The sequence below is a fragment of the Pogonomyrmex barbatus genome, unplaced genomic scaffold, assembly GCF_055798465.1.
Source record: "Pogonomyrmex barbatus isolate J1 unplaced genomic scaffold, ASM5579846v1 scaffold5, whole genome shotgun sequence".
Classification (NCBI taxonomy): domain Eukaryota; kingdom Metazoa; phylum Arthropoda; class Insecta; order Hymenoptera; family Formicidae; genus Pogonomyrmex; species Pogonomyrmex barbatus.
In genome coordinates, this window is record NW_028297149.1 from 5,693,249 (window position 1) to 5,704,797 (window position 11,549).

Consider the following 11,549-nt stretch of genomic DNA (forward strand, 5'->3'; position numbering starts at 1 on the left):
TAAAAACACTTATTTTAAATTTTAATTATTTTAAAAGTTAAATGCCTTATAATTAAAATTCTTAATAAAACAAGAAAAACATTTTCTATGATAAAAAAATTTATCATGTAAAACTCTTCTTTTCCACAATTTGCTACAATGCGTCGTGTGTCGGTGTGTGGATCGTGGGCTGTAAAAATGGATCGATCACAATCAAGTATTCTCTTCACATTCGTCTGTGACTGGTCAATTCTTATGGCTTGCGGCTGCGACACCGACAGACGACGCTTTATAAAACAGGCCTAAAGGAAGAGAGAATCCATATTCGATTAGACGTTCTTAGGCTGGTTGCACACAGGACACGGCAAAGCGGCACGTGATAGCCAATCACCGTCTTGTTTTCTAATATGTAACGAAGTGTCGGTCCACAATAGGTGATTTAAGCTTTAAGAAGTAAGAAATTGATCAATTATAATCGAATATGAAAAGAATAATCGACTATGATTGATTAATTTCTTACGACTTAAAGATTAAATACTTATTGTGGACCGACACGAAGGTATATATCAAAAAACAAGACGGTGATTGGCTGCCGCATTGCTGCTTCGCCGCTTTACTTAACGTCCTATGGTGCAACGAGCCTTAGCATTTTTGGCTCCCTCCCGGTCTTTCCACAGCCAGCAACCGTCAAGGTGAGACGTTTGTTTTGTTCTCTTCATAATTTTGTCGATAAATTTATTTTGTATTTGTTCATAAAATATTTAAGATTAAGAAAATATTTATTGTATTGCCTTGCTGATTATTTCTAGCTCATGAATATTGCGTGTGCAATTTGCTGTATTGACGGTTTTTTGAATCAGGGGCTTCATGGTTAACTAAGCACGTGGATAGAACGAATCTTATGTTTTTTCTGAAATAAACGTAATAGAAGATTCGTGAATTGTATTGTCGAGGATTCTATTTATTCTTTTAATGTTCATTTTTATTAATAATAAATGAATTTCAATTTCGGTTTTTCTTATTTTTTTTAATTTCTCTCTCTAATATATACATATATAATATATTTTTATTTTCTATCAGTGTAGATTAATTTTTATTTCGGTTTAATTTATTTTTTATTTCTTTATTTAGTATTAAGAATTAGAAAAATAGTAAAGAGTAAAAAGAGATTAAAAATATTAATCTATATTCGTAAAAATAGATATAAATCATTGTTTACAAAGATTATTCGTTAATTGTATATCATAGATCGATATATCATATCCTCTCATTTTGGCATGCCTCCAGCTTGTATTTCGCTGGAGCATGAATGCTTGTGGGAGGTAAAGCAAAGAGGGAACTTGCCTTCGGAATCCACACGATACTGTCTGGAGCCGTTTCTCTAAGTTTCCAACATTTCTTTGAACCTTATGAAAATATATTGATACATTTTTATAAATTCAATATCAATGTACATATACTTATTTGGTGATTCTTGATTTTACAGGATTGCATATCTCGGGGCAAACTTCAAATAGGGCTCATTGATGTTTCGTGTATTCATCTGAAAAAAGTAATAAACAGAGATCTAAGACAAAAAGTAATTTTTCTGCAGAACAATGTTAGGCTTTGCATTGTTGGATGAACATTATGCAACATTGGATAGTTGGATTATTTATCATATAATACAAATTACATTGTATGTATTTTTTAAACATTTTCCAACCTAAAAGAAGAATTTTATATGTTGAAATTCAACACTGTTCTAAAAATGAAAAGGTTACAAGCATTGAATTAAAAAGCTTTTCAAAAAAAGCTTTGATGTAAAAAAGAATAATGGCAAAAGTCCATATTCAAAATAATTTTTATATATTCATTATACAATGAAATATGGATTGCTTTAAGATTTAAAGACAAAGAAATATCAAACTATAGATATTTGAAATATTGTGAAGATTGTTTTGGACGGAGTATTGGATGATACTTGGATATAGGTAAGTTTTTTATAATTAATAAACTAAAGATTTCAAATAACTTTATAAATCTTTTAATAAGTGTTTTATATGTATGATGATACTGGTTTATGATATCATTATGATTACACACACATTCATTTACCTCTAAGAAGAACTGACAATTTAAGCTATCTTGTACGATTATAAAAAAATCTTTAAATCAAATTTTAATAATTATATATAAATTTATTGTTGCAGAATGTGGAAGATCAAGAAATGAATAATCACAACCAAAAACTTGGCACTTTCTGTGACATTGTTCATATATTGACAAATTAATTACAAGATGAATTCAGTCAAGATAAAATATTAAGCATTGAGAGGATAAAGTACACTGGATTGAAATTTCATAATATATATTTTTAAGTAAATATTGATTTATATTTTTTTACCTTTAGAAGTTTAACTTCTTACTATCTGGAGAGCATCATTAATATTTTTAAAACAAATTATTTTTAATGGTATAGATTTATAATCCCAACACTTTGCAAATATTGTAATATATTTGTGCTTCCTCCGGTTTGTCTAGGCATCCATACAGATCGTTCAGCTTTAAACAATCGGTTTTACTCATCGCTTTTCGCTGGCCGATCGTGACACCCGATGTTTTCGGTGTCATAGTCGGTTTTGAAGGATCTACGCTAAAGAAGTGGCTTCCATAATGCATTATGCTGTCATATCCGTATTCATAATTATACGTTGCATTTTCTGGCGATTGCTTGTCGAAGTTGGATTTAAATCCTAGTAAAGAAAAAAGAGGACAAAATATCTTGATATAATATAAAAATATATAATTAGATATTTTTTTATACATATAATATGGATTTTCATTATAATATGGATGGTTAAAGTTATGTATATACTTTAGAAAATTTAATTTTACCAAGAATAATATTCTCATAGTGTATGTCTATATACACATCTCTATCGGCGCGACTGTGCTCGTGGAAGATACCAAGAGCGTGCATCAACTCGTGTATCGCTTTTCCCTCATTTTCCAAGCAGTTTGGTCCTTTCTCATCTGGTGGTTCTAAAGAGAGTATTTGTGCTCCACCGAATTTCCCCACGAATGACCAGCATCTGTAAATTGATTTTCAGAAATTGATGAAACAGGAGAAATAACAAAAATGTAATTCTTATTTTTTATAATGCGATTCCTTTACCCTTTGGGATACATTATCGGCCATATCAGTAAGAAATCCTTTATTTTACCGTCCCATGGAACAAACTTGATACACGTCATGTAATTTATATATGTTATGGCTTTATATATTTTCACATAATCCGCTGCGTCTGGGAACAGATGTGTATATTATATTTTTAATTTAATTGTAATTATAGTTCTTAATTTTACTTAAATAGCAATGATATTTATTGTTTTTGAATTTCTATATGAAATATTTTTACATACCATACAGGGCGCTAATCACATAAGGAACTGTCCTGTTCTCCCATAGTTTATCCGGAAAAACATCCCAGCGTAGACCGACACGCCAATAATCGAAGTACTACATAAAAAAGATATGGAATATATTATAAAAAATGTAAAATGTAAAAGAAAAGAGAGAGCAGCATGCGTATACCTTGTTGGTTACAGCTATATCTCCCTCGAGTAAACCAGGACGGACTTCTGGATCTTGCGACGACTCATAAAGACGCAATAAATTCTGATTTGATATCCTAACTGTAAAGGATTTTATCCTGTGATTTGCGCATTATTGTTTTAAAACAAGTTATTCAATTTTTATCGTGCCAATATTTTTTAAAAGTTTTTTAAATGCTTCATATAATGTCTAATCAAGTCTGTTGAGAATAAATTCTAAGTAAGTTGTCTGTTACAAATTTTATTTACAGAAAGACAAGTTCAAAATCAGATTTCAGAACAAACTATTAGCAAAATACAAAAATTTAATCAAAATTTGTCGATCAACTGGCACATTGATGAGAAAATTAAAAATAAAATTATATATAATATTGATATAATATTATACATTTTAAGATTGATGGCAAATTCTATTGATATAAAATACAAGTTTAATATAGATACAAGTGATACTAGTTGATGATTTGTATTTTGTATTCTGAACGAATTTGCCATTGATCTGTAAAAATATTGCTAAGAGTTTGCTCGTCGAGACACATCTACTTACCGATATCAGGCACGATAGGATGTATCACATTGACGGAATTTTTGTTTATCGGTAACGCGATCGTAAAACTGATAACTACCATGCAAAACAAGTGACACATATATATGAATGACCGCATCTTTCGTATTTTTTTGTATTGCAACATTTTCGCGAGCCACCGTGGCTTACGCGGTTTTTTTCAAAAAATAAGTAAAGTTAAGGTAGGTTGGGACAATACTGATCGGCGAGACACGTGAATTCACGAGCATGAGGCTTTAATTTCTCGAGCTTCTTACAATCGTATTTTACAAGTTTAATATGAAATAAACGTGACGTAACAAATAACTGGTCTCATACTCGCTTATGTTTTTTTAAATTTATCAATATACAAGTCTAATCAATATAACATCTTTAATACAAGTTTTGTTTTGTATGCTACCTGTATAAATAAATAATAGTGTGTGTTGGAATAACTATGGGTTTTTCAATACAAAAATCCACTGAACCAAATTTGGATCATGCAATTGCAGGCGCAGCCAGTGGATTTACAACAAGATTTCTATGTCAACCTTTGGATGTTATAAAAATTAGATTTCAAGTAAAGCATATTTTATGATAAAGCATATTGTAACATATCTTCCTGCAATCAATTAATTAATGTTTCTGTATTGTAGTTACAAGTTGAACCTATCTCCAGGTATCATGTTAGCAAATATAGGTCTGTGTCACAAGCTTTTCTTCTAATTTTGAAGGAAGAAGGAATTACCGCTTTATGGAAGGGTCATGTTCCTGCACAGTTGCTTTCAGTTGTCTATGGAATGACTCAGGTGCCCGATGAAATTTATTTAATACTATACTATCTATGTACCTATGTATCCATGTATCTATGTACTTTTAATCTTAGTTTAAATTACTTTTTGCCTTTTTCTAGTTCACAGAATTAAAAAAATAATAAACTAAACCAAGTTTAAATTTAATTTACATTGATAAAAATGGATATTAATTAACATATAATTATTTGTTATATTAGATACTTTGTATGCTTGATGTTTTTAATAATACGTCATTTGTGATTGTAGTTTTATTCCTATAATGTATTTATGAAGATACTGCAGCAAACTCCACAGGTTGAAGAACGGCGTCATACAATACAATTTGTCGCTGGTGCTGGTGCTGGCGGCATGGCGACTATTGTTTCATTTCCTTTCGATACTATAAGAACTAGATTAGTAGCCCAATCAAATAATCATCAAATATACAATGGAATTTTACATTCCTGCAGGCAAGCTACAGAGTTTGTTTTTAATTAATTACTGATTACTTTTGATTAGTACTATGTTGATGATGACGGTCATAATTCAAAATATTTTACTGACTAGGCATAGAGATCTATTTGTAAAAATAACATTTTCTTATCTTTGAGTTTTGTAATGTCTCTTGTCTCTTTTTTCAGTTCAATTCTTCGGCAGGAATCGCCGAGAACTTTCTATTCCGGCTTATTACCGACTTTACTGCAAATTGCTCCACATACCGGTCTTCAATTTATGTTTTATGGACTCTTCACCGATATTTACAAGAAATACATTTCTGGAACTGATACTAGTTTCTATAACTCTATGCTATCTGGCAGTGCCGCTGGACTCGTAGCGAAAACTATCATATATCCATTCGATCTTGCTAGAAAGAGATTGCAAATACAAGGTTTCCGGCATGGTCGTAAGGGATTTGGTAAATTTTTTCAGTGCAATGGATTAGTGGATTGCTTTAAGATAACAGTAAAAGAGGAGGGTGTGCAAGGTTTGTTTAAAGGTCTAGTTCCGAGTCAAGTGAAAGCGGCCACAACCACAGCTTTGCATTTTACTGTATATGAACAAGTTTTATTGCTCTTAAAGATATTATGAAACTATTATGAAGATATTATATTATATTATTTTATAAAAAAAAAGAATCGGAACGGATTTATTCTCATGTTCATAGTCACATGCAGATACTTGTAAAAATACATTTTTATATTACATGTTAATTTGTACCTTGTAAAAAGACTGATTCTTAACTAAAGACTGATTTTTAACTGATGAATTATATTTGTATATACTTATAAATAAGTTACATAAATTTTTTATTATATAATAGATAAAATCATTGGAAAAATAAATTATATAGATTTGTATCTTTGACTGACTAAATATATCACAATTCAATCATGATTAAGTGAGGATCTTTCATGATTACGTATGGCAATGTTAACAATTCACACATTTACACAATATTCCGCAGGCATTTCTTCAGGAATCCCTTCTAGGACCGCTATGATATTTTTCGCAGTGATACAGGCCATTTCGTCTCTAGTTTCTATGGTAGCACTTCCTATGTGAGGCAATATTACTAAAAAGACACGAATGCAGATTACTATCATTACATGCATATGTTGTTAAACTAATGTTCCATATAATTTCTTCATATAGTTTTGTGTTGTACTTACCACAATTATCTAGTGTTAAAAGTTCACTGTGCAATGGCAGTGGTTCCGGTGATGTAACATCTAAACCAGCCGCTGCGATCACGTTTTCCCTTAAGGCTTCGATTAGCGCTTCTTGATCTACTACGTCTCCGCGGCTACCATTTACGAATATAGCCGTGTTCTTCATTTGATGAAAGGCTTCAGAATTGAACATGTATTTCGTTTGCGGCGTCAATGCTACGGTTACTATGACAAAGTCACTTTTGCGGAGTAACGTGACAAAGTCAACTTTTTCACCATTGAATCTCGACGCTTCCGGTTTTTCAATCCTGCTAGTGTATAGTATTTTGGCAACGTTGAAGCCCTTAAGTATTTCAGCGACTCTGATACCTATCCTACCTAAGCCAACGATTCCTACAGTTTTCCCAGCTAGTCCCACACCACACATCCATGTAGGCGACCAGGGTGGCCACTCGCCTCTGCGATAAACGTAACAATTTAATTTCAACATGTCTCAAACATTGTATAATTCTGTAGTATATAACATTTAACATTTGACATACTTGTGGACAGCTGCGTTCGCTTCTATTATATTCCTCGACGTGGTTAATAAGAGAGTTATTATCAGCTCCGCTGTGCTTTCAGTCAAAACATTTGGAGTATAACCAATTCTGATGCTTCTTCTTTGCAAGGCAGACAAATCTAGATGATCTAGACCCACCGACATAGATGCTACGACCTTTAACTGCAGACCTGCACAATCTAGAATCTCGTTATCTATCTTATCCGTTAGCATGCAGAAGATAGCATCTACTCCACGGACCATGTTCATTAATTCATTGCGTGGTATCGGCTCATATCGGTCCCATATTATAAGGTGATATCTGCAAGTACAAAATCAAACTTGTCAAAAGTGTAAGGATACATTGGCGATCAAATTAGAGAAATGCATTTACATGTGAATTATGTATTTAATTCAAACATAGGAATGGAATAGACATTACTTGGTATAGCAAGATCTTCAAAGCCTAATAATCTCTTTTTATTTCTGAATTTATATAAATTCAAAAATAATTACTTTCATCGCCAATTACATACTGTTTTATTTCTAACTAGAAACATAACAGCTCAGCTGATACTAATTATTAATGTAGCTCTGTATGAAAAAAAGAAAATGGTGTAAGACGAGAGAACAAATCAAGCAGAAGCGTATTATGTCGAACAAAGAATGAAGAATAAGACGATGATAATTTAAATCAAAATAATTTCCTGGCTTACCGCTTACGTAGCAAGTTCAAACCAGCAGAAGGTACATCTGGTCGTGTAATAAGAACTTTAGGTTTGCTCATTTCGATGGGAGCCGATGACAAGCTTCTTGAATAATTGTAAGTCGTTAAGCCGATTCTCTTTAAACGAACGATCTTCTCGCTTTGCCTGACAAGACGGAGGGCAGTCGCGAATACCATTGTTTACTGATATTTATGATTTTCGGACCAGGATCGGACGAATGATCGCGTGACACGTCAATTAACTAACCTCATTTGTAATGTTTGAAATTTTCTAGAGAATTAAATAAAGAAAGATTTTTACAGTGATGTGATATCTTGCCAATGTCTGGCGAATATGCGCAAGAATATTTGTTGCGATAATGAAAGATTTATGCATTCGAAATTGCACATCCGAGATAACAGGGAAACAGTAGTGGAGTTATATTTCTGGGAGCCTGAAGCTAATATCTCTGAGATTTGAGGCTGATAAGTATTTCTGAAAATCAGAAGCTAATATTTCTGAAACTTGAAGCTAATATTTTTTGGGATTTGAAGCTAATAGGTTTCTGGGAATCTGAAATTATATTTCAGAAAATCTAAAATTAATATTTTTAAGATATTTAGGAGATTTAAAGATATTTCTGAAATGTTCCATTTAATAAAAATTTACTATTGAAATTAATAAGTATTTACAAAATAATAATGAGTATTTATAAAGTAAAAAGTGTTAAAAAAATCATGAAAGAAAGTAACAAAGAAATTACATGAAAATAACAAAAGAACGCAATAAAGTATGTAAAAGGAACAGATTGTTTGCTACAATCTTGTTTTTTACTCAACTGTTACATAATGTTCCTATTAATGTCATTTAAATTAACAAATAAAATAGCTTTATTTATAATTATCTTCGCAAGAATAATACTTATTTTTATACTACAAAATACAAAAATATATCTATCGATCATTTCAAATAACATATTCTATTATCATGCGTCAATATACAAATGCCTCGCTGTCTTCCAATTGATCGGACTGTTTTATGTCTTCTTGATTTCTCATAGCGGCCGTGACTGTGTTTTTCATCAGCATCGCCACTGTCATGGGACCGACACCACCGGGAACCGGTGTGATGTATCCAGCGACCTCCTTCACGCTGTCGTAATCCACATCTCCCACCAAACGATACTTGCCGTCTGCTGTCTTCACTCTGGTGATACCCACATCGATTACGCAAGCACCCGGCTTTATCATGTCCTTGGTGATCAAGCCGGGAACCCCGGCCGCCACTACTACCAAATCCGCCAATTTCGTATATTTTTCTAACTCTGTGTGAGGCGTGTGACGATGGCAGATTGTCGTTGTCATATCCATCGCACCTGTTTCACCTGAAATTGGAATTTGCACAATTAGTTTGGGAATTTAAAGATGAAACAATAACATGAAGAATTCATGTTATTAAAATTCTAATCCGTAAAAAAGTTTTCCCATTAAAAGAAGAAGACAAAGAGAAATAAAAAAAAATATATAAAATCATATATATATATATATATGAATTCAAAAAGTAATAATTAGGCATGAAGATCCAATCGTGATCAGAAATGTTTGTCTTTTGTGTTTGAAACATATCATTGTTTTTTATATGTGTATATTTAAAAGAAATTATCATTGTGAAATAGAAATAGACGCAAAATATTAGATAACGTCACAGACAGTGATGCAATTTGAAACGTCTATGGTGTCAAAATAAGTATGCTATCGTGACTTTAATATGATCAAATTTGGTTGCCGAATTGATAAGTCAATCACCTTTGCCATCGGCATGAAGTAACAATGCGATAGGCAGCCCGACATGCTTCGATCTACCCACAACCACGGCATTCTTCCCAAAGGTCTCGATTTTAGTTCTGAGTACTAATTCCTTCACGGCTAGGGCAGTGGCTGGTACAATACTGCTGTTATCGAGGGTCAGATTACCGAGATTCTCTAAGTGGAAGCCATCCACATCTTTCTTGGGAATTATTGCTTGGCATACTTCTCTTTCATTCATGCCCTTAGGTAATGGTAATTGTACCAAGACACCATCGACTGATGGATCTCTGTTGAGACTGTCGATTTCGTTAAGAAGCTCTGCCTGCGTTATATTTTCTCCCAAATGAATAGTATAACTCTCGATTCCTGATGATTGATAGATAAGATTAGTATGCGAGAAGAGTAGAAACCAGCGATTTGTTGAAAATAAAAAAATCTACCTATCAACTTTGCCGCCTTCATTTTCCTACCAACGTATGCTTTACTGGATGGATGATTTCCCACCAATATCGCCACTAGCTTTGGCCTCTTCTTCCCGGCATTTGTACAAGTATCTACAACTGTCTTTAATTCCTCTTGAATTTCCTCTGCTATTTTCGTTCCGTCTATTATCACAGCTTCTTGTCTGTAACCAGCAAAATTGTAATAAAAATAATGGATAATAATCGCAAGTTAATATATTTATATGTTTTTTTGATTAGTAATGAATAATATATAGTGAATTTACTGACAGGGAGAAAACGCGTTTAAAACTAAATAAAATTGTTTTTCAATTTTATCGATCACTTTCATTTTTCCTTCAATACATATTTGATATATATATTTATTGTCTAACATTAAAAAAATTTCAATCTCTAATATATAAAAGATATTTATGGTACATAATAATGTTACTACATATATTACAGATGTCCCTCATACATTCTAAGAGATATTACAATGCATTATATTTCTTTTTTTTATATCAAAAATTATGTCAAAAATAATTGCATGCATGTCCATTCCAAGAGAAAAATGATCGTTACCGGATTTTCGAGAGATGTAACTTCCTCGCGAACTTCTGCGAGACGACGGAGAGAACGTTCCTCCAGGAGAACATTGTCGGCCGCTGTTGCTTCGTGAGTTTCACACGACGATCTGAGGTTGTCGTGCTACCGCATGCCGTCAACTTACCATGAATTTCGGCGGAGGATTCCCGCAAGAGGCTTGTGTAATCCTTGATAACGCGGGGGGTCTTCGCGATAACGCAAGATGTTCAACGGACAAACAGCTGACGTTGCGCTCGCGATAAGCGCTGGTTTGCAGGGGGTCGACAGCGCTGCAGGGGTTGCGAAATCGATCGGGTTTGCTGCCAAACGAGATCGCGAGTGAAAGGCGAGCGGATTAGAACACTCGTCGGACCGGTTCCGCCTTTTCCCGGCCGGAAAAACCGCGAGAGCGGAAAAAAGCGGAGCCGGTCAAATTCCGGAGTCGATGGGTCCATCTTGACGAATGTTTCGGTTGGAACGTTATCGATTATACTCTATAGTCTGTTTTTTTATGTTCTATTTCTTTATAACTAAATTAGAAAAAATATATAAAATAAACATATATTTAAAATTTGTCGAAAGTGAGAAAAGATATGAAAAAAAAAAAAAAAAAAAAAAAAAAAAAAAAAAAAAAAAAACAACTTTAATGGGCTTTGAAGAATCATTATTTTTTTTTTTTTTTTATAAAAGTACAGATATTATTGACGATCGATAAATTCACGATTCATTGGTATGAGTGAGCGAAAAATATTAGTTTATGATTTAATATTAATATTAAATATTAAGTTCATAAGGTTCAGATACAATAAATAGAAATAAGGAATTAAATATAAAAAATTAGAGAGAGAGAGAGAAAATAATTTTTTATTAATAAAAGAACA

General features: G+C 32.7%; 4 protein-coding genes across 8 annotated transcripts; 1 reads left to right on the top strand and 3 right to left on the bottom strand.

Moving 5' to 3' along the window:
- The first annotated feature begins 408 nt into the window (after positions 1-408).
- On the top strand, positions 409-6,272 carry LOC105431891 (mitochondrial thiamine pyrophosphate carrier). Of its 5 annotated transcripts, none has more exons than XR_016140331.1 (6): positions 409-671; positions 1,466-1,952; positions 2,172-2,339; positions 2,503-3,796; positions 4,633-4,700; positions 4,777-4,799. XR_016140331.1 is itself a non-coding variant. In XM_011646377.3 (4 exons), the coding sequence occupies exons 1-4, from the start codon at positions 4,578-4,580 to the stop codon at positions 6,001-6,003; spliced, it is 927 nt and encodes a 308-aa protein (XP_011644679.2). In that variant the 5' UTR covers positions 4,567-4,577; the 3' UTR covers positions 6,004-6,272. The 5 variants fall into 5 exon arrangements, 2 of the variants coding, with proteins under 2 accessions (XP_011644679.2, XP_088937566.1); XR_016140332.1 differs by lacking the exon at positions 409-671 and adding an exon at positions 678-1,301; XR_016140330.1 differs by lacking the exon at positions 409-671 and having other exon boundaries at positions 678-1,952.
- Positions 2,219-4,268, bottom strand: LOC105431890 (hatching enzyme 1.2). Its single transcript, XM_011646376.3, has 6 exons — positions 4,124-4,268; positions 3,557-3,657; positions 3,385-3,481; positions 3,137-3,266; positions 2,857-3,053; positions 2,219-2,714 (listed from the first exon to the last, which is right to left on the bottom strand). The coding sequence occupies exons 1-6, from the start codon at positions 4,266-4,268 to the stop codon at positions 2,443-2,445; spliced, it is 942 nt and encodes a 313-aa protein (XP_011644678.3). The 3' UTR covers positions 2,219-2,442.
- On the bottom strand, positions 5,952-8,029 carry LOC105431892 (glyoxylate reductase/hydroxypyruvate reductase). Its single transcript, XM_011646379.3, has 4 exons — positions 7,842-8,029; positions 7,127-7,447; positions 6,585-7,042; positions 5,952-6,487 (listed from the first exon to the last, which is right to left on the bottom strand). Exons 1-4 carry the CDS (start codon positions 8,027-8,029, stop codon positions 6,354-6,356), a joined length of 1,101 nt encoding a protein of 366 aa, XP_011644681.2. The 3' UTR covers positions 5,952-6,353.
- A 675-nt stretch (positions 8,030-8,704) lies between these two features.
- Positions 8,705-11,126, bottom strand: LOC105431893 (NAD-dependent methylenetetrahydrofolate dehydrogenase). Its single transcript, XM_011646380.3, has 4 exons — positions 10,666-11,126; positions 10,081-10,265; positions 9,638-10,006; positions 8,705-9,216 (listed from the first exon to the last, which is right to left on the bottom strand). Exons 1-4 carry the CDS (start codon positions 10,737-10,739, stop codon positions 8,825-8,827), a joined length of 1,020 nt encoding a protein of 339 aa, XP_011644682.2. The 5' UTR covers positions 10,740-11,126; the 3' UTR covers positions 8,705-8,824.
- Between the last annotated feature and the right edge of the window lie 423 nt (positions 11,127-11,549).